The sequence below is a fragment of the Hordeum vulgare genome, chromosome 5H, assembly GCF_904849725.1.
Source record: "Hordeum vulgare subsp. vulgare chromosome 5H, MorexV3_pseudomolecules_assembly, whole genome shotgun sequence".
Taxonomy (NCBI): domain Eukaryota; kingdom Viridiplantae; phylum Streptophyta; class Magnoliopsida; order Poales; family Poaceae; genus Hordeum; species Hordeum vulgare.
The window spans coordinates 1,325,635-1,349,396 of NC_058522.1; the positions used below are offsets into that span (position 1 = coordinate 1,325,635).

At 42.3% G+C, this 23,762-nt stretch overlaps 1 protein-coding gene across 1 annotated transcript; it reads right to left on the reverse strand.

Annotated features, from left to right (window-relative positions):
• Window positions 1-4,558: 4,558 nt before the first annotated feature.
• On the reverse strand, window positions 4,559-9,953 carry LOC123395340 (carotenoid 9,10(9',10')-cleavage dioxygenase-like). Its single transcript, XM_045090334.1, has 14 exons — window positions 9,461-9,953; window positions 8,421-8,491; window positions 8,186-8,200; window positions 7,775-7,886; window positions 7,048-7,147; window positions 6,881-6,943; window positions 6,592-6,702; window positions 6,320-6,504; window positions 5,957-6,095; window positions 5,743-5,860; window positions 5,564-5,665; window positions 5,154-5,405; window positions 4,949-5,060; window positions 4,559-4,794 (listed from the first exon to the last, which is right to left on the reverse strand). Exons 1-14 carry the CDS (start codon window positions 9,701-9,703, stop codon window positions 4,762-4,764), a joined length of 1,656 nt encoding a protein of 551 aa, XP_044946269.1. The 5' UTR covers window positions 9,704-9,953; the 3' UTR covers window positions 4,559-4,761.
• Between the last annotated feature and the right edge of the window lie 13,809 nt (window positions 9,954-23,762).

A 23,762-nucleotide genomic window follows, 5' to 3' on the forward strand; every position in this document is an offset into this window, starting at 1 on the left:
ACACAACCATCGCCTCCTTGAAGAGAACCACCTAGCGCACGGAGGAGCTACTCACCGTCAGGACCGTCATCGCGTCAGACGTTGGCGTGCCCGAGCTGGAGGTGCTGCTTGAGTCCTATCGCTCTGCCCGCAACCCCTGCCGGAGATACAAGCCACCTAAAGGGGAGTTCGGTGAGGCGGCATATGAGGTGTTCGGAAAGAGTGATGATTAAATCTTGGTGGGCTCAACATCGTGGGCGATTGGCCGCTTGCCGGCAACATGGAGGCGGATAGCTTCACTTCCTTGCGCTCATGGTGGCGGAGGAGGCGGGACATACGCGGACAACATTGGATGGCTGGCTACAGTATCCGTGTTCACAAACTTGTCCCCCCTTTTCGTGGATGCCTAGTCCGGTTTGGGGATCGGCGTTGGAGATGCCCTTATTCCCTTTTCAAAAGGAACAAAACTATTTGTCCATGCATTAACACTACATGACTAGTTAGAACAACAAGTGGATGTTTCATCATCTAACCAACAAATGTCGGATGAGAACGCATATGACGACCCTAGCGATATTGCAAACATATACATATATTGACTAGATGATGAATATATTGACTATATGTTGATGGTGTGAGAGTTTTATGGGTTATTTGCATTGCGCTAAGAATTATGCATTGGTTCTAAAGTACTTGAGTGAAACAATGCGACAACATTTCCAAAGCACACGCACACGCACACGCACATGCACGTGCGCACGCACACACAGACACAAACACAAACAAACATACATACATATATATACATACATACATGCATACATATACATACATACATACATACATATTTTTCCTATATATATATATATATATATATATATATATATATAGAAACTCTATTCATCACCCAGGGTGCAGAATAGGTTATTCTTCACCCGAGGTAATCTTACGAGCTTTTCATAAATAAATTACATTTAAAATACAAATAGTTACATTCATATTGACCCACTATGCAAAATTTGGCATAAAAAATTGAAAAATATAGGTTGTAAGACAAGAAAATATGCATTTTATGTATATTTTACACTATGTTTTTACGTTTGTAATTTTACGTAACAAAAATATTTTTTTACGGTGATTATATATTTTCTTACGGTCTCTTTTTACGTATAGAATAAGAAAAAAAATTACGTAACGTAAAATTACGATGCATTGATGTTAAAATAGAGGGGATGAAGAATAACTATTCTTCGTCCAAGGTGACGAATAGCGCAATATATATATATATATATATATATATATATATATATATATATATATATATATATATATATATATATATATATATATATATATATATATATATCCTGCTCAGCTCGGCCGAAATATTTTGGCGGTGGGGCACTTTGAGATGAAAAGAGAAGCCACCTAACCTAACCTAGACGCCCACCCACCAGCCTATCAAGCCAAACCCACTCCTTATTCCCTTTTCAAAGACTCGTGTTCTGCATTCATGCAGCTGTAATGATCTTTCAATAACCAATTTTGTTATGGTGGCTCTACTCTCCTTAGTTATTGCTTATGTATATATAGCATTACAAAGTAATCATTGAATATGGGTCAATCATCTCCAGGTTCTGTTTGGTTCGGGTGCAAGGGTTCCAAGCCCGACTCGTTGATCTAGAAATTGTTGCATCTGAGCTCGTCCTTGCATTCTTTCTCTGTTATATCTTGACACCTCAAGCCCTCAACTTGTGCAGGATAGCAACATACCATACCCATGGACCTGGAGCTGGATGAGGTGTTGCAGGAGAACGACCTGAGAAGTCACCTTCTTCGACTCTTGACTCCCGCACAGATGGTAAGCCCCTCCTCTCTCTGTGGACACGGTCATCTAGCCACCACCACCAACAACAACAATAACAACAAAGTCCTTAGTCCCAAAAAATTTCCCATCTAGTCGTGCAAAATAAATTCGATGCCAAAGCGATAGGGATGCTTCTTCTCTGGGTGTATGGATGACAGATGATGCGTTGTTAACTTAACATCTTTCTTTGTGTATCTAGAGTTCAGTTTGTGCACTCGGGATTGTATGCGATGAATTTTGTCCATCTTCTGGACGGTATTTTTCTTAGCTTGTTTGCCGCATATAGAAATTTACAGTTGTATTTTTCTTTGAATTGTGCATATTAAATGCACAAAAAGTCTGAATTTAAAATAAGTTTAAAAAATTGAAATGCATTTGTACCACATGAATTTTCGTGTGAAACTCTCATACTTCGAAAGAGATTGTTCAGTTTATACACGAAGTGAATTCAGTTTTTGTCGTAACCCTCTCAACTTTTTAGCACATGCTATGTGGATGAAATGGTGATACCATGTCAGGTTTCAGCCTTTTTAGTGTTTATTTGTAGTGCTTTTCAATTGCACGGTCATTTTGTTCAAAAAAGTTTAATATATCAAAATGTTCAGCACGAGAAACCGCTTCCTATGGCAACCGTCATAGGCTGTTTTGTAAATTTTTAGAATCCTCAAATTCCAAAAGGAAAATAAGTTATCCTCAAATTTATGCTTTTTAAATTTTTGGTCAAACTACTTATTCAATAAATATAAGTGTTACTAAATAATAATTATTTTTTAGAATAATAGGTTCAAACTCAAATGATGAAACGTGTGACATCATGCTCAAGGGCTTAATAGGATTGATATGATACATATAACATAAATTAATTGAATAAGCAGTTTATTTTTTAAAATGTTTTTAATTATTTTAGATTTTTGAAATTTGCAAAGAATAAAAAAATCATATTTTAGAATTTATTTTTGAAGTGAATGATGTCATATTTGGATTCCTCACATTGTTCTGATAATAATTGATATATTATTTGTTGAATTTTGATTTATAGATTTAAAGATATTAATTATGCCATATTAAATGAATAAATAGGAAAAAATGAATAAAATAATATTATTACTTATGTTATTTTCATTGAAATTAAATATTAGTATTACTTATTTTATTTTGAACTTTTTAATTATTTTGCAGTTTTTGTTTTTATTTTTTTGAGAATTATTTGAGTTTTTTTGAAATATTTTCACTTTTTTGAAATTTTAAATTAATCATTTTTATTTCTTTTTTTTTTATTTATTTGAATAATTTTTTGAAATTCACAAAATTAAATCATGTGACATCAAGACCCAAGGGTTAATAGGATTGATAGCTTAATATTGTCAAGAAAACAACAAGTGCGGACTTGAAAACTGGTGGAGATAGAACTGGAAAGTTAAGGTGCTTGGGCTGGAGCAATGAGAGGATGGTTAGATGATTTGAAATGAGTAGAGTGGGTGACCGGCCGGAAAGTTAGACGATTTAAAATAAGTGTTCCATACTGGAGCAGTGATTAGGGGTGATTAGAGATTAAGTTGTCAAATAATTCAAAGATTTAAAAATTCAAAAAATATCCTTTAGTCCGAATTCGTAATGCAACCGGGACTAAAGGGGGAGTCCTTTAGTCCCGAATCCACGGTCTCAGTTGGGCAACCGGGACTAAAGGATCGTTTTTACTAGTATGGCAATCATCACTCGATATTTTTTAGTAGGATTTTTGTGACTTGTTTTCTATGATCATCTGGAAGCTGAATCCTTTTCCTGGGATGTGGCTGTCGGGTGAGATGATAAGATGAAATAAATAACAGGAGTGTCTCTTCTTCTTCTTTTTCATTAATCTGAACTTTGTGAAAGACAAACTGGTCCCAATTCCCACTGGATCGACGACATGAGTGTGTCGACTTTCATGGCCATCCTCCACTTCATCTACACCGATCATCCCAGGATTTGGTCCGTGTCAGTGTCCATTTAGCTCAATGCTCCACGTGGACGTGGCAACATGCATGGTGTTCCACGTGACACTACGGTGGCCTAAGTGTGTGTGCCGTCGTCTACACGTGGCATGGACCTAACCTCCCGTGTCTGTATAAAGTTGCACCAAGAACCAGTAAAGCACCTCCGGTTTCTTCCATCCAGACCAGAGACACCATCGGTGCCTCGAGATTCCAGCGGCGAACCATGGCGGAGGACCACCGCCGTGACCGTGCCCGACGGCGGCTAGGGGCGCTCCCAATGGCGGCCTTCCTGGTTCTCAGCCTCCTCGCCCTCTCCAGCACGGCGCTGGTCGCCTCCATCGCGGGGCTCGCCGTGGCAGCGCCATTGCTATTGCTCTGCAGCCCCGTGCTCGTCCCGACGGCGGTGCTCGCCGCTCTGACGGCCACTGGCATGGCGGTCTCGAGCATGCTGGCCGTCGGGGCGACGGCGCTGCTGTCGCGCTTGGCGAGCGCGGCGGGGAGGGCGGCCGCGACCCCGCCTAACTACGTCGAGCTGGGGAAGCGGCGGGTGGCGGAGTTGGCCGGGGAGCGGACGGCGCACGTCGACGCCGGCCCGGCGATGAATCCGGAGCAAGTGGCCCGCAGCCGGCAGCCATACGGTGGCCCTCACGCCCTCATCTCCTAGAATGAGTGAGGCTTTTCTACTAGTTGCATTGCCCTAATGTAATAATCAAACCATAATCCTATCCTACATGAGTTCATAATAATCCTATATGGAATCCATGTTTGCTATCATCATAAATAACCCCGCGTGGAATTTACAGTGTGTCGATTAATTCACTCACTGTACAAATATTCGAGGGGAAATACTAGCAATTTATTTATCTCCTACATAAATGGTATCAATATACTACCGTATGTACTGCGTATTTTTCTTCATTTGGTATCACTCACTCCTCTTCACACCTCTGCTTGTTGATGTACCAGTTGTTCCTGACAAACAAAAAACACAAGACAGAGACATATACATGTTCTTCAGCATGTTTACTACGGATCATCATAAATAGATACAGATTTCATTTCAAGTTTTGCCGGAAGACCAAAATAAGATCAGAAAAGAAGAAGAACATTTCTAGCTGAAAAGTACCTCGTTGACGAAGAAGGCGTGGAAACCGTAAGGAACCCGGTTCGGCAGCTCGACGACCGCCACCGGATCAGCAGACATGGTCTTGGCATCAATCACATTCACTTCAGATTTCCTGCATCCACAACACAACATTGTTCGAATTTATCAACCAACTAAACCATGCAGCAGCCCTGAGTGATGTATAGGGAAGGGAATGGAGGAGTACCCTGTGTTCTCATCGTGCACAAAGAATATCAGGTACCCATCGTCTTCTTCCCCGGAAACACCAGGCTCCTTGGGCACGAACACCGCCTCCGAGCCGAACCTACCAGGACCCAGGTCATATATGCCTGTAACGTTTCCCCCGACTTCGAGCTGCTTCTTGCCGCTCTCTGGCTCGGCGTGCAGGTCGAATTTGATGATCCCGGTCACCTTCGCGATGCTGTCGAGTATCGTGCAGTAGACATACCGCTGCTTTCTGCATTCGTTCGACAGAGTTAACGGTTCAGAGGAAGTACATGATATAGATCCGGGAAGAATCCTACTGTAGATGCAAGCTTTGTCATGGGTTCATATACAGTGGTGCTTTGTGATATAAGCATCATCATAAAAGAAAGGAAACTTATGTTGAAATACCTGCCGGTATAGCTCTCGTTGATTCGAGGAAAGTCTACAGCAGCAACCGACAGTTGCTTCTGTGAAGCAGCCCCAGTTTTCATGTTGAATCTCATCTCATACCTGAAAGATCTAACATTACGCGAAGCATTCGGTTGCATGGAAGTAAAAACAAAAGTTGAGGTTGCAGGTATATATACAGCTCATTCCCGAAGTTCTCCAGCTTCTCGTTTTGGGTTCCGTTAACCTTGTCCAAATCTGGGTTCTCGAGGCGGCAGGTAATCAGAACAACTTCGTCGCCCTCTTCCCAGGCGTTAGCTGCGACAAGAGATGCTTCTTGTGATCAGTTCGATTAAACTACTGATAATTAGATTGGAGCTACATGCTCTGACAGAGTAGCAAGAAATGGCATACCGTTGTGGAATATGAAGCAATTGGGGAGTTCAAACCATCTGATGGTTTTTTCATCCTTTTCATAGCGTTGGAGTATACCGAAACGAGCTTTCTTTGTAGGATCAAACTTGTAGATAAATTCACCATTCTTCACCATTTCCTGTATACAACAAGAATGCAGAATAACAAGGCCAGATTGTGAAGAATGTAAAACATGCAAATCAAACTTGTATCGACTATTTATCAACTGATGATGCAAACACATGCCTATACGGTGCAACTATCAAATGAATGTTGACCAGGGCATCCTTCAACAGCATGAAAAGAAATGGCGCAGGAAAACTGAAAAGTATGTATTGCTGGTGTGCATAAAAGATCACGTACCTTTGGTCGAAACAACAAAGGCAGGTCCATAAATATGGAATAATTCTCTGTGATCGCAAAGTCATGCATCATTACAGACTCCGGTATTGTTATCGGCACAGGATCAAGCATAACTCCATCCTTGGTGATGACCCGGTATGTGCAGTACGGAGGTTCATGCGAGTACCCAAAGGTGAACATTTCATCTGAAAGGAGAATGACCACATCATTTAACCCGATTTTTGTCCTAAAAGAAAGCAAGAAATAGTACGATACCAGTGTATGTAGTGTACCTGTAAATGGATCAACCTTGGGATGAGCAGTGAAAGAATGTTTCAGCCTCTTGTCATAATCCAACAACCCAAGAGTTTGCAGGTCTCCATCTTCAAGGACCTTAACAACGTCTGAAAAACGAAAATAGAAACTCATGTTACACAGTTGCGTAGTTCTTGATGATAGCGAGTTGCAACAAGATGTAATGATTCACAATCAGTACAGATAGCTGCCAGCACGACCACAGTCCATGCCCCCTATTTCAAATGGCATATAGAAAAATATTGTGCTAACAGACCGAGAACTTACAGGGTTTATCTGCTTCTGACAGGGCCATGAGTTTGCCGTGATGATATATAAGTGCGGTATTAGCTGGAAAAGAAGGGAACAGATCAACAATTTTCCACTAGAATTAAGTTCCCATGAAAAATATGTAGATATACATCATTCAGTGACTGCATAAGGGAAAGAGGTACCTGTCCCAAATCCATAAGTAACATCCAGGATTTTCAGTTTTTTCCTAAGTGCTTGCATTTGAACCATAAACAATCCAAAAAAGCCCTTCAGATCTCCAATCTGTAAATATTGAGAGAAAAACTCACACGTGTGCACAACTGATTTGTTTATGGCCATCACTAAACCCACCAGAGGCGAGAAGAGTCAGGGTTTTAAATTGATACTTAGTAGGTTTATTAGCCTTGAATTGACAGATGGTATGACCTAAATATTATTCATGACATTATCATGTATTAATGGCATTAGCCACAATAAACCATACGGTCAATGTAGTTGCCAAAAAGCTAAGATGACATGATAGAGACCTCTACGCAAATATGAGTATATGACAAGTTGACAACTGACAAGATAAGGCATAAAAGAAGAGGATATTCATACTAGTAAACTTATGTTCAGGCACAGGCAGATTTGCAAGCACCACAACTATACCAAAGAAACTTATGGCGGGCCATGGGCGTCACATTAGTTATGCCATTAAAGAACCAAGCTGATCAGAGAACTTCAACAAGGAAAAATGGTGGATTAAAATAGACGTATGTATGATATATATTAGATTCTTAATTAACAGAGTAAAAAAGTTGCAACCATGAATAAGAAAAACCGAACATAGTTGGCGATGGAGACAATCAAGTGTTGCGTAATAATTGAGTAACTGTTAAAAAGATTCAGAATTTTTATGATACTTACCTTCATAAACTTTGCTCCACCAAAATACTCTTCTTGCTTGAGGCGAGAAGTCTTGACGTATCTTGATACGTACGTAGCTTTGCCATCTTTAATACGCATTGCATGGATCATTCTGTAAGAAACAATACAGAAGTCGGTATAACCATCAAGCGACAATCTGAAACATAGATTAAGGCTGGATTTTATCACGAAAATCGTGAGCGGCAGTACTGAAAATCTGATGCCAAAACATCACAATTTCGATGTCGTTGAATTTTATGTGAATCTTTATGTATAGCACCGCAAACGTGGGCATGAAACTGTGATGTAAATGGTATGGTCTGGATTTTTTTTACTGAGAACAGGAAAATATGAATGTGCAACTAGAGCTAGATCTGCAGTGTTCCAAACAGAAGAGACTGTATCACATACCCATCCCCATCAAACCTGCAAAAAAGAGAACACAAAACAAAAAATAAATTAGAAACGTGACCCCCGATTATTGGATACTAGCACAATTAACTGTAGTCACGCTGTTGAAGGAAGATAACAGCAAATTGTTCACGCCCTTAGGACCAGAAAGTGATGTGTTTAGGAATTGAGATTTTGCTAGGAACTGGTGCCCTTAGGAGCAGCAAATTGTCAACAACAAGTAAAGAGTCAATACCAATGGTACCCTGCAACAGGGACAAACTTGGGATTAGGCCCGACCCTGACAAATTCCCCATTCAAGCACTCCTGCAGACAACAAAAATGGAACACCATGAGGAAAAGAAAAGGATGATGTAGTGAGCTGCATGTCTTCGTGAGGAAAAGGGAAGTTGGTCAAGTAACTGTTCGGTAGTAACCGATTTCTCCAAGAAAAAAGGTGCATCTCACCATTTTTCAGGAAATTAGCACAGGGTTGTTCTTGCAGGATGCTGGAAAGAAAATGCAATAATAAAAACTGTAAATATGTACTCCCAGGCAGGTTTTCAGCTAGTGTTTGGGGTCCTCCATAAAGAATTGACAATAAAAACTGTAAATATGCTTTGTTATTAGACCAAAAAAAAATAAAAAACAGTAGCCCTGAATGATATGAGGTAAACAAGCTACAGCTCGAGCGAAACATATATAATCCGGGGGTGGTTCAGAACAAGAGACAAGAGTTGTGACCAAAATCCATGGTAATCCCTGTGACGGTCGGCACCGTGACAACATTTCACATATCGCTGTTTTTCTACCGCGTCCCTCGGCGCCACAGATACAAATGGTAAAAAGAAGAAGAGCAATGAAAATGATACGGACAGACAGGTATAAAAGATAAGCAGTAATTAGTTTTGTCCGGCGTTCTCTGGGTTGTATACTTGTATCGTATGAACAAGGTTCCAAGCATTGAATTGATTTGAGGTGTTGTCTGGGTTGCCTGTTGCTTGCTCTAGGGCATTTGTTAATCAATTATTATGACTAATGGAATGCATACAACTATTTCATGATGTGGAATCTTTTTCATCCATGAAATCGACTAACGATGAGCTTGAATCGACTCATGAGATCGAAAAGCCGGCAGAAGAAATTTACACTCTACAGTGGAGCTACAAGGGGAGAAGAAATCATGCATCTGAAAGAAGGGGACTTTCTTCTTCTTCTTTCACATCTAGGAGAAGAAGAGTGGATCTTGGGTAAGAAACAATCTGAGCGCGGCGGAGAAGAAGGGTTGGTGGGTACCGGGAGGTGGCCGCGGACGGGGAGGCCGGCGGCGGGCGGGGTCTCGTCGCGGACGGGGGCGAAGTTGCCGGAGAGCCAGTGGAGCGGCTTGGCCTTGTCGTGGCCGAGGCGGACGGCGATGCGCTCCAGCAGGTCCACCGCCCACGACGCCACCCCCTTGCTCGGCTGCGGCGCCGGCACCACCACCGCCCCCTTCTTCTTCATGGCGTCCTCCGCCGCCGCCACCGCCACCGCCTCTCCCATGGTGGCTACTACTGACGGGGCTGGTGAAAGAAGAAGAAGATGCTCAGCGCCTTGTTCCGTGGGCTCTGGCTCGGCCAAGGCTTGGTTTGTAGCCAGCCACTCGGACGGAGGACGACAATGGTGGTAGCGACAGCCGAGCCGGCCATCGATTAGTCAGTGGTGGCGGTGGTGGTGGTGCGCCATTGGCCGCGTCGCTCGCTGTGGATTACTTGGGTACTCCATCCTCCATCTTCCACACGATTCTCTACTCCTCCTCACATGACCTCACCCGCTACGATCCACACCTTGCTTAACCCAAGAAATAATATACATCCCTTTTTCTTTTAAATAAATACAGTCCTTTTTCTTTTAAATAAAAAGAAACTCTAAATCTATTCATCCTCGCTCAATCATGCTGCCCAGCCACGAACCCAACACAGAATCCATCATCTTCTAGATAGATGTCATCAATGCAGACCATCCACTCCTTGACTCTGCACCGGCGCTGGAGCAAACGCCTACGCAGCGACGGAGCCCAAAGACACAAGCTCATCAGAGGTAATAAAAAGTTACGCAACCAGGACGTGCCGACCACCTAACGACGACTACAATTACTGAAGCAAGCCGACGACGCATGGGCAGCATCACCCCTCCTTTGTTGGAGCCAGACGAACCTTTTTTGTGGTAGGCAGTCGAAAAGTCGGTGTGTTAAGGCCCCATAGTAGCAGCATAGTGTTAAGGCCTCGTAGTATCAGCACATCGAAGCCGCAACCATCACTAATGAAGAAAAGCCATATATTGAAAGGATCAAACGTGTAAACACCCAAACAAAGACGAACGAAGACCGGGTCTAAATAGATGAACCGAAGACCAGCATCGATCGAATCCCACGAGAACCGACGGATCACCTCCTCAACCGAGCTTGATGCGGCCCCGTCGCTGATATGCAGCTTTGCCTCCTAAGCATGATTTTAATGAGACTATTAAATCTATCCAAATTTCTATGAGTGAAAGTAAGGAGAGGACCGCTAAGTTGAAAGCTAAGCGGGAATTCCTAGAAAAAGCTCTCCCACCCGGTTTTTACTGGAATCATGATGAACATCTTAAAACGATTGGTACTTCTCCTGTTTATTTCTCTGAATATTAATGGTAAAAGGACTGGACATGAGTCGACTCTAGTTAAGGAGCGTCCCTTTTGCTTGAAGGGTGTTGATTTTAATGCTAAAGCTAAAAAAAAGTGGGTTCGGATAGGTTAAAACTTCAACTAGTGATGTGCCAACTATTTTAGATTACAAGGACTTCTATTATGATGATTCCTCTTTAGTAGAATGTATTTTCTTGCCGCAATCCATTATTAGCTCTGCTTATGAACAAAATAAAGCTTTTACTCAACATATAGTAGAAGCTATGGTAAAAGCTTATGATGAGAAACTTGAGTTTGAAGTTTCTATTCCTAGAAAGTTGCATGATGAGTGGAAACCTACTATCAAAACAAAGATAATGAATGCAATGCTTTGTGTGACCTTGGTGCTAGTGTTTTAACTATACCTAAATCTTTATGTGATGTGCTTCGTCTCGTCAATATTGTAGAATGTTCTCTATACTTGCATCTTGCGGATTCTACCATTAATAAACCCTTAGGTAGAATTAATGATATGCTTATAATTGCAAATAAAAGTTATGTGTCTGTAGATTTCATTGTTCTTGATATTGATTGCAATCCTACTTGTCCCATTATACTTGGAAGACCCTTCCTACGAACTATTGGTGCAATCATTGATATAAAAGAGAGAAATATAAGGCTCCAATTCACATTAAAAAAGGAATGGAACACTTCCCTAGAAAGAGAATTAGACCACCTTATGAATCAATCATGAGAGCTATTTATGGGTGGAGTGTCAAAGATGACAACACTTGAAACTATGCAATATGCCTTGCTAGGGCGTAAAACCATAGCGCTTGTTGGGAGACAACCCAATAATTACCTTTATTTTCGCCTTTTCTTTTTGTTTATTTGTGATAACATGATTATTGCCTCTGTAATGATTATGTTTTTATGTTTTAATTAGTGTTTGTGCCAACTAAAGCCTTTGGGATGATTTGTATGATGAGTAGAATTGGTATAGTACAAAAACAGAAACTTTGACATCGACTGCATAATTTCTCTCATTTTACTAAAACGTCTTTTTAATCTGAATTCTTTTGCGTGCATTCACTGAAGACGGTTGCGGATGATATTCCTATTAGTTCGATAAAACTTGGTTTCATAACTGAGGAAAATACTTACCCACATTATGCTGCGATAATCCGGTTCTATCATGAAAAACTCAACGCAGATCACAAGTATCACGCCGCTGCTACAAAAATATCGACCACATAGATGGGCATTTTTTCGGCAAGGGAAAGCAAAAAAAAAGTGGCACAAGCTTATGTTGTATGCGTAAAGGAAGAGGATGAAGTGGGATCGAACGACGACAGAGAGGTGGCTTAAAATCGATAGAAAGAAGATCGAGTTAGAAAAACAAGAGGCGATGATCAGATGGGGACTCTGAAAGGCCAAGACATTTGAAGAGATTGAGCTTGAGAAGAAGAGGTTGCAACTCTCACACGATGTAAATGATGCTTGAGAAGAAGAGGTTGCAACTCTCACACGATGCACAGGATGCAACAAATCATGCTTGTCGATGAATTCACTTTAGATGAATATGCAAAAAAGCAACAAATCATGCTTGCCGATGAATTCATTTTGGATGAATATGCAAAAAAATGATTTGTGAACAGAAAGGAGATCGATGACTCTAGAGAATTGGGGACAAGCAGAGGAGGCAGGCTCGATGCAGATGGCGATCATTGACGCATGAACGAACTCATCCTATCAGTGATCCGACGATACTTATCAATCGGTTATTTTAAAGTAAATTTGTTGCGGCCAGTGATCCGACGATACTTATCAATCGGTTATTTTAAAGTAAAATTGTTGAATTGTTTGTCAGATATTAATTTCATTTTAACATGTTTAAAACTGTTGAATTCGAATAATTTATATTAGATGATCTACGCGCATGTATGGTCCAGATGGCCCGCGGTATTGGGGGCGGATTTGCACAGTTGGGAAGAAAACTCTATTCTTAGATCTACTTTTGGAGATCAAACAAGCAACCAAACCAAGATGACCAAGCTTTTTTTTTTTAACCGGGCAACCCCTTTTCCATTACTCACATAACGGAAATACAAAGTTCAAAGTTTGGAAAAAGGAAACCAGAAAAAGGGGTGCGAGTTCAGAGCATTCTTGGGAAACCTACACATAGACACTCGTCATCGAGCAGCCTATCGTAGGGCAAAAACCCAAGAACACCCATACCACACACAGACCATCTACAAAGTTTAAAGGAGAACTGCAAGTAGATATTACACAGGTCATCGCCTGAAATCACTCCACGCGGGGAGGTCACCACCAAACCACTAAGAGCCACCAGCTATATCAATCAACAACCCTCCTCTGGGGCCTCACAGATCCTCAGCATGTTCGACGCGTTCCTCTTCAACATCTTCACCCCCCGCTCCATCGCCAGTTTGTCTTCCCCTGTTAGGAGTCCTGCCCAATATGTCAGGAATCCACAAGCAGAGTAAACCACATCAAAAGGGGACCCCAACTTCTTCTTCTCAAGTGTCGCGTGATTGCTGCAATTCCACAATGCCCAACAAATAGCAGCCAAACCACAAGTATAAAACCTAACACCATTAGGCATATAGGCAAAGTGTTGGGGAACGTCGCATGTGAAACAAAAAATTTCCTACGCGCACGAAGACCTATCATGGTGATGTCCATGTACGAGAGGGGATGAGTGATCTACGTACCCTTGTAGGTCGTACAGCAGAAGCGTTAGTGAACACGGTTGATGTAGTGGAACGTCCTCACGTCCCTCGATCCGCCCCGCGAACAATCCCGCGATCAGTCCCACGATCTAGTACCGAACGGACGGCACCTCCGCGTTCAGCACACGTACAGCTCGACGATGATCTCGGCCTTCTTGATCCAGCAAGAGAGACGGAGAGGTAGAAGAGTTCTCCGGCAGCGTGACGGCGCTCCGGAGGTTGGTGATGACCTTGTCTCAGCATGGCTCCGCCCGAGCTCCGCAGAAACGCGATCTAGAGGAAAAACCGTGGAGGTATGTGGTTGGGCTGCCGTGGAAAAGTCGTCTCAAATCAGCCCTAAAACCTCTGTATATATAGGTGGGAGGGAGGGGAGGAGTCAGCCTCAAAACCTAAAGGTTTGGCCGAAATTGGAGGTGGAGGAGTCCTACTCCAATCCTACTTGGAGTAGGATTCCACCTTCCCACTTGGAAACTCTTTCCACCTTGTGTTTTTTTCCTTCTCAAACCTTATGGGCCTTAGTGGGAACTTATTCCAGCCCACTAGGGGCTGGTTTATCTCTTCCCATAGCCCATGAGACCCCTTGGGGCGTGACACCCCTCCTGATGGTCCCCGGCACCCCTCCCGGCACTCCCGGTACACTACCGATGAGCCCGAAACCTTTCCGGTAATGCAGGAAAACCTTCCGGTAACCAAATGAGGTCATCCTATATATCAATCTTCGTTTCCGGACCATTCCGGAGACCCTCGTGACGTCCGTGATCTCATCCGGGACTCCGAACAACATTCGGTAACCAACCATATAACTCAAATACGCATAAAACAACGTCGAACCTTAAGTGTGCAGACCCTGCGGGTTCGAGAACTATGTAGACATGACCCGAGAGACTCCTCGGTCAATATCCAATAGCGGGACCTGGATGCCCATATTGGATCCTACATATTCTACGAAGATCTTATCGTTTGAACCTCAGTGCCAAGGATTCATATAATCCCGTATGTCATTCCCTTTGTCCTTCGGTATGTTACTTGCCCGAGATTCGATCGTTAGTATCCGCATACCTATTTCAATCTCGTTTACCGGCAAGTCTCTTTACTCGTTCCGTAATACAAGATCCCGCAACTTACATTAAGTTACATTGCTTGCAAGGCTTGTGTGATATGTTGTATTACCGAGTGGGCCCCGAGATACCTCTCCGTCACACGGAGTGACAAATCCCAGTCTCGATCTATACTAACTCAACGAACACCTTCGGAGATACCTGTAGAGCATCTTTATAGTCACCCAGTTACGTTGCGACGTTTGATACACACAAAGCATTCCTCCGGTGTCCGTGAGTTATATGATCTCATGGTCATAGGAACAAATACTTGACACGCAGAAAACAGTAGCAACAAAATGACACGATCAACATGCTACGTCTATTAGTTTGGGTCTAGTCCATCACATAATTCTCCTAATGATGTGATCCCGTTATCAAGTGACAACACTTGCCTATGGCCAGGAAACCTTGACCATCTTTGATCAACGAGCTAGTCAACTAGAGGCTTACTAGGGACAGTGTTTTGTCTATGTATCCACACAAGTATTGTGTTTCCAATCAATACAATTATAGCATGGATAATAAACGATTATCATGAACTAAGAAATATAATAATAACTAATTTATTATTGCCTCTAGGGCATATTTCCAACAGTCTCCCACTTGCACTAGAGTCAATAATCTAGTTCACATCACCATGTGATTCCAACGAATCCAACACCCATATAGTTATGGGGTCTGATTACGTCTTGCTTGTGAGAGAGGTTTTAGTCAAGGTTCTGAAACTTTCAGATTCGTGCGTTCTTTACAAATCTTTATGTCATCTTATAGATGCTGCTACTACGTGCTATTCGGAAATGCTCCAAATATCTACTCTACTATACGAATCCGTTTCACTACTCATAGTTATCCGGATTAGTGTCAAAGCTTGCATTGACGTAACCCTTTACGACAAACTCTTTAACCACCTCCATAATCGAGAAAAATTCCTTAGTCCATTAGTTACTAAGGATAAATTTCGACCGCTGCTAGTGATTCAATCATGGATCACTCTCTGTACCTCTCAACATACTTTGAGTCAAGGCACACTTCAGGTGCGGTAAACAGCATGGCATACTTTAGATTCTACGGCTAAGGCATAGAAGACGACCTTCGTCTATTCTCTTTATTCTGCCGTGGTCGGGTTTTGAGTCTTACTCAAATTCACACCTCACAACGCAACCAAGAACTCCTTCTTTGCTGGTCTATTTTGAACTCTTTCAAAAACTTGTCAAGGCATGCATCTTGTTGAAACTTCTATTAAGCGCTTTCGATCTATCTCCATAGATATTTGATGCTCAACGTTTCAAGTAGCGTAATCCAGGTACTCCTTTGAAAACTTCTTTCAAACAACCTTGTATGCTTTACAGAAATTCTACATTACTTCTGATCCACAATATGTCAACCACATATACCTATCAGAAATTCTATAGTGCTCCCGCTCACTTATTTGGAAATACAAGTTTCTCATAAACCTTGTACAAACCCAAAATCTTTGATCATCTCATCAAAGTGTATATTCCAACTCCGGGATGCTTGCACCAGTCCATTGAAGGATCACTGGAGCTTGCATACTTGCTAGTATCTTTAGGATCGACAAAACCTTCTGGTTGTATCACATACAATGTTTGCTCAAGGAAACCGTCGAGAAAACAATGTTTTGACATCCTGCGTGCAATATTTCATAAATAATGCATCAACAACTAACATAATTCTAACAGACTTTTAGCATCGCTACGAGTGAGAAAATCTCATCATAGTCAACTGTTTGATCTTATCGAAAACATATTTGCGACAAGTCGAGCGTTTCTTAATAGTGACTTATCACCATCATCGTCTGTGTTCTTTTAAAGATCCATTTTTACTCAATAGTCCTATGACCATCAAGTAGTTCTACCAAAGTCTACACTTTGTTTTCACACATGGATCCTCTCTCGGATTTCATGGCTTCCAGCCATTTGTCGGAATCTGGGCCCACCATCGCTTTCTCCATAACTCGTAGGTTCACTGTTGCTCAACAACATGACCTCCAAGACAGGGTTACCGTACTACTCTGTAGCAGTACGCGACCTTGTCGACCTACGAGGTTTGTAGTAACTTGATTCGAAGCTCAATGATCATCATCATCAGCTTACACTTCAATTGGTGTAGGCGCCACATGAACAACTTCCTGCGCCCTGCTACACACTGGTTGAAGTGATGGTTCAATAACCTCATCAAGTTCTACTACCCTCCCACTCAATTCTTTCGAGAGAAACCTTTCCTCGAGAAAGGATCCGTTTCTAGAAACAAACACTTTGCTTTCGGATCTGAGATAGGAGATGTACCCAACTGTTTTGGATATCCTATGAAGATGCATTTATCCGCTTTGGGTTCGAGCTTATCAGACTGAAACTTTTTCACATAAGTGTCGAAACCCCAAACTTTCAAGAAACGACAGTTTAGATTTCTCTAAACCTCAGTCTATACTGTGTCATCTCAACGGAAATACGCGGTGCCCTATTTAAAGTGAGTGCGGTTGTCTCTAATGCATAACCCATAAACGATAGTGGTAATTCGATAAGAGACATCATAGTATGCACCATACCAAATAGTGTGTGGCTATGACATTCAGAAACATCATCACACTATGATGTTCCAGGTGGCATGAACTGCGAAACAATTTCCACATTGTCTTAACTGTGTACCAAAACTCGTAACTCAGATATTCATTTCCATGATCATATCATAGACAGTTTATCCTCTTGTTACGACGAACTTCACTCTGAAACGGAATTGAACTTTTCAACATTTTAGACTTGTGATTCATTAAGTAAATACTCCTGTATCTACTCAAATCGTCAGTGAAGTAAGAACATAATGATATCCAGTGCGTGCCTCAGCACCCATTGGACTGCATACATCAAAATGTATCACTTCCAACAAGTTACTATCTTATTTCATCTCAATGAAAACAAGGCCTTGCTCATGTGGTATGATTCGCATGTCACTAGTGATTCGAAATCAGGTGAGTACAAAGATCCATCAGCATGGAGCCTCTTCATGCAATTTATACTAACATGACTCAAGCGGCAGTGCCACAAGTAAGTGGTACTATCATCATCAACTCGTATCTTTTGGCACCAATATCATGAACATGTGTAACACTACGATCGAGATTCAATAAACCATTGAAGGTGATTATTCAAGAAAATAGAGTAACCATTATTCTCTTTAAATGAATAATCGTATTGCAATAAACACGATCCAATCATGTTCATGATTAACGCAAGCACCAAATAACAATTATTTAGGTTTAACACCAATCCCGATGGTAGAGGGAGCGTGCGACGTTTGATCATATCAATCTTGGAAACACTTCCAACACGTATCGTCACCTCGCCTTTAGCTAGTCTCCGTTTATGCCGTAGCTTTCATTTCGCGTCACTAATCACTTAGCAACCGAACCGGTATCCAATACCCTCGTGCTACTAGGAGTACTAGTAAAGTACACATCAACATCATGTATATCAAATACACTTCTTTCGACTTTTGCCAGCCTTCTTATCTACCAAGTATCTTGAGTTGCTCCGCCTCAGTGATTGTTCCCCTCATTATAGAAGCACTTAGTCTCGGGTTTGGGTTTAATCTTGGGTCTCTTCATTAGTGCAGCAACTATTTTGCCGTTTCATGAAGTATCCCTTCTAGCCCTTGCCTTTCTTGAAACTTAGTGGTTTTACAAACCATCAACTATTGATGCTCCTTCTTGATTTCTACTTTCGCAGTGTCAAACATCGCGAATCGCTCAAGGATCATTGTATGTATCCTTGATATGTTATAGTTCATCACGAAGCTCTCACAGCTTGGTGGCAGTGACTTTGGAGAACTATCACTATCTCATCTGGAAGATTAACTCCCACTTGATTCAAGCGATTGTCGTACTCAGACAATCTGAGCACATGCTCAACGATTGAGCCTTTTCTCCTGTGCTTTGTGGACAAAGAATCTTGTCGGAGGTCTCGTACCTCTTAACAAGGGTACAAGCATGAAATCACAATTTCATCTCTTTAGAACATCACTTATGTTCCGTGACGTTTTACAACGTTTTCGACGCCTTGCTTCTAAGCCATTAAGTATTTTTGTACTGAACTATCGTGTAGTCATCAGAAACGTGTATGTCGGATGTTCACAGCATCCACAGACACGCTCGAGGTCCAGCACACCGAGTGGTGCATTAAGGATATAAGCCTTCTATGCAGCAACGAGGACAATCCTCGGTTTTACAGACTCAGTCTGCAAAGTTTGCTACTATCAACTTTCAACTAAATTTTCTCTAGGAACATATAAAACAGTAGAGCTATAGCGCAAGCTACATCGTAATTCGCAAAGACCATTAGACTATGTTCATGACAATTAGTTCAATTAATCATATTACTCCCACTCAAAAAGTACATCTCTCTAGTCATTTGAGTGGTACATGATCCAAATCCACTATCTCAAGTCCGATCATCACGTGAGTCGAGAATAGTTTCAGTGGTAAGCATCTCTATGCTAATCATATCAACTATACGATTCATGCTCGACCTTTCGGTCTCATGTGTTCCGAGGCCATGTATGCACATGCTAGGCTCGTCAAGCTTAACCTGAGTGTTCCGCGTGCGCAACTGTTTTGCACCCGTTGTATGTGAACGTTGAGTCTATCACACCCGATCATCACGTGGTGTCTCGAAACGACGAACTGTAGCAACGGTGCACAGTCGGGGAGAACACAATTTCGTCTTGAAATTTTAGTGAGAGATCACCTCATAATGCTACCGTCGTTCTAAGCAAAATAAGGTGCATAAAAGGATTAACATCACATGCAATTTATAAGTGATATGATATGGCCATCATCACGTGCTTCTTGATCTCCATCACCAAAGCACCAGCACGATCTTCTTGTCACCGGCGTCACACCATGATCTCCATCATCATGATCTCCATCAACGTGTCGCCATCGGGTTGTCGTGCTACTCATGCTATTACTACTAAAGCTACGTCCTAGAAAAATAGTAAACGCATCTGCAAGCACAAACGTTAGTTATAAAGACAACCCTATGGCTCCTGCCGGTTGCCGTACCATCGACGTGCAAGTCGATATTATCTATTACAACATGATCATCTCATACATCCAATATATCACATCACATCGTTGGCCATATCACATCACAAGCATACCCTGCCATATCACATGTTTAAAACTGTTGAATTCGAATAATTTATATTAGATGATCTACGCGCATGTATGGTCCAGATGGCCCGCGGTATTGGGGGCGGATTTGCACAGTTGGGAAGAAAACTCTATTCTTAGATCTACTTTTGGAGATCAAACAAGCAACCAAACCAAGATGACCAAGCTTTTTTTTTAACCGGGCAACCCCTTTTCCATTACTCACATAACGGAAATACAAAGTTCAAAGTTTGGAAAAAGGAAACCAGAAAAAGGGGTGCGAGTTCAGAGCATTCTTGGGAAACCTACACATAGACACTCGTCATCGAGCAGCCTATCGTAGGGCAAAAACCCAAGAACACCCATACCACACACAGACCATCTACAAAGTTTAAAGGAGAACTGCAAGTAGATATTACACAGGTCATCGCCTGAAATCACTCCACGCGGGGAGGTCACCACCAAACCACTAAGAGCCACCAGCTATATCAATCAACAACCCTCCTCTGGGGCCTCACAGATCCTCAGCATGTTCGACGCGTTCCTCTTCAACATCTTCGCCCCCCGCTCCATCGCCAGTTTGTCTTCACCTGTTAGGAGTCCTGCCCAATATGTCAGGAATCCACAAGCAGAGTAAACCACATCAAAAGGGGACCCCAACTTCTTCTTCTCAAGTGTCGCGTGATTGCTGCAATTCCACAATGCCCAACAAATAGCAGCCAAACCACAAGTATAAAACCTAACACCATTAGGCATATAGGCAAAGTGTTGGGGAACGTCGCATGTGAAACAAAAATTTTCCTACGCGCACGAAGACCTATCATGGTGATGTCCATGTACGAGAGGGGATGAGTGATCTACGTACCCTTGTAGGTCGTACAACAGAAGCGTTGAACACGGTTGATGTAGTGGAACGTCCTCACGTCCCTCGATCCGCCCCGCGAACAATCCCGCGATCAGTCCCACGATCTAGTACCGAACGGACGGCACCTCCGCGTTCAGCACACGTACAGCTCGACGATGATCTCGGCCTTCTTGATCCAGCAAGAGAGACGGAGAGGTAGAAGAGTTCTCCGGCAGCGTGACGGCGCTCCGGAGGTTGGTGATGACCTTGTCTCAGCATGGCTCTGCCCGAGCTCCGCAGAAACGCGATCTAGAGGAAAAACCGTGGAGGTATGTGGTCGGGCTGCCGTGGAAAAGTCGTCTCAAATCAGCCCTAAAACCTCTGTATATATAGGTGGGAGGGAGGGGAGGAGTCAGCCTCAAAACCTAAAGGTTTGGCCGAAATTGGAGGTGGAGGAGTCCTACTCCAATCCTACTTGGAGTAGGATTCCACCTTCCCACTTGGAAACTCTTTCCACCTTGTGTTTTTTTCCTTCTCAAACCTTATGGGCCTTAGTGGGAACTTATTCCAGCCCAATAGGGGCTGGTTTATCTCTTCCCATAGCCCATGAGACCCCTTGGGGCGTGACACCCCTCCCGATGGTCCCCGGCACCCCTCCCGGCACTCCCGGTACACTACCGATGAGCCCGAAACCTTTCCGGTAATGCAGGAAAACCTTCCGGTAACCAAATGAGGTCATCCTATATATCAATCTTCGTTTCTGGACCATTCCGGAAACCCTCGTGACGTCCGTGATCTCATCCGGGACTCCGAACAACATTCGGTAACCAACCATATAACTCAAATACGCATAAAACAACGTCGAACCTTAAGTGTGCACACCCTGCGGGTTCAAGAACTATGTAGACATGACCCGAGAGACTCCTCGGTCAATATCCAATAGCGGGACCTGGATGCCCATATTGGATCCTACATATTCTACGAAGATCTTATCGTTTGAACCTCAGTGCCAAGGATTCATATAATCCCGTATGTCATTCCCTTTGTCCTTCGGTATGTTACTTGCCCGAGATTCGATCGTTAGTATCCGCATACCTATTTCAATCTCGTTTACCGGCAAGTCTCTTTACATGTTCCGTAATACAAGATCCCGCAACTTACATTAAGTTACATTGCTTGCAAGGCTTGTGTGTGATGTTGTATTACCGAGTGGGCCCCGAGATACCTCTCCGTCACACGGAGTGACAAATCCCAGTCTCGATCTATACTAACTCAACGAACACCTTCGGAGATACCTGTAGAGCATCTTTATAGTCACCCAGTTACGTTGCGACCTTTGATACACACAAAGCATTCCTCCGGTGTCCGTGAGTTATATGATCTCATGGTCATAGGAACAAATACTTGACACGCAGAAAGCAGTAGCAACAAAATGACACGATCAACATGCTACGTCTATTAGTTTGGGTCTAGTCCATCACATAATTCTCCTAATGATGTGATCCCGTTATCAAGTGACAACACTTGCCTATGGCCAGGAAACCTTGACCATCTTTGATCAACGAGCTAGTCAACTAGAGGCTTACTAGGGACAGTGTTTTGTCTATGTATCCACACAAGTATTGTGTTTCCAATCAATACAATTATAGCATGGATAATAAACGATTATCATGAACTAAGAAATATAATAATAACTAATTTATTATTGCCTCTAGGGCATATTTCCAACACAAAGCACCAAGCATAAAATTGCCAAAGATTATCAGGACCATTACTGGTCCCAAGCATACATCCCACTGTTCTACATACCACTCTAGCCACAGGGCAAGAAAAGCACAAGTGTTGTGAAGTCTCCCTTTCTGAACAAAAGGAACATCTAGGGTTACCTTTCCATTTCCTCCTACTCATCACATCTCGTGTTAGAATAGCATCTTGAAAAAGCTGCCATAAGAAAATTTGAATCTTAAGAGGCAACTTTGCACTCCAGATCCATCGGAAATCACATCCAGCAATATTATTCTCCAAATGTTCATATACATATTTAGTAGAAAACCTTTTTCCACCCCCAAACTTCCATCTAATCTGGTATGGATCATCAAACAAGGCCCATTGGTCAACCACTGCATTCAACTCTGCCCATTGGCCCGCCAAGATAGGCGTCAACTGTCTCCTAAAATGGTCACCACCCTCCTAGGATTTAAAATCACTCACGGTAATGTCCTGGTTATTACATATATAGAAAAGCCCAGCATAATAATTTTTCAAAGGTGGGGCAGCATTCACCGAGTCATGCCACAATCTAGTAATATTACCAGACCTCAAAATCACCTCTCTACCAGCCATATAGTGTTGCTTAACTTTCATAATAGCTTTCCAGATGGGAGAATCCGAGAACTTACTAGAGATAGATGCCACATCTACTCCCCTAAAGTACTTGGCCATAATCACATCTTGCCACAACCCTTGTTGTGTCTCCAACTTCCACCATCATTTAACTAGTAAACTCACATTCTGCCTATGTAAGTTTTTCACCCTGAGGCCCCCTTTTTTCTTGGACCTACAAATACGATCCCACTTAACAAGATGATACCTCTTATTACCTTCGAATTCGCTCCAAAAGAATTTCTTCCTGTGCTTATCTAGTTTGTATATGACCATCTTAGGGAGCAGAAACATCGCCATATAGTAATACACTATACTAGTTAGGGATGAGTTCATCAGGATCAACCTACCCCCCGAAGATGCGGCATTACCAATCCAGGATTCACAACATTTAAGAAACTTCTCCTCTAAAAACAGCCAATCAATATTCCTAAGACCAGTACCACTTACTAGGACTCCTAGATATTTCATAGGAAAATGCCCAATCTGACAGTTAAACATGTCGGCATAGGTATTTAGGATAATATCATCACCACCCACACAAAACACCTCACTTTTCTCAAAATTGATCTTTAAACCTGACATCAACTCAAATATATACAGTAGGAGTTTCATATTAACAGCTGCAGCTACATCATGTTCAAAACAGATAACTGTATCATCTGCATACTGCAGAATAACAACACCATCCTCAACGAGATCAGGAGCCAA

What these genes read in the sequence shown, in the direction of transcription:
- LOC123395340 (XM_045090334.1), bottom strand. Translation starts at nt 9,703, where the DNA reads ATGGGAGAGGCGGTGGCGGTGGCGGCGGCGGAGGACGCCATGAAGAAG. An exon ending in TACTTATGGATTTGGGACAG is followed by an intron (nt 6,944 to 7,047) that starts GTACCTCTTTCC and finishes CTTCTTTTCCAG; the next exon opens with CTAATACCGCACTTATATAT. An exon ending in ACGCCTTCTTCGTCAACGAG is followed by an intron (nt 4,795 to 4,948) that starts GTACTTTTCAGC and finishes TTTGTTTGTCAG; the next exon opens with GAACAACTGGTACATCAACA.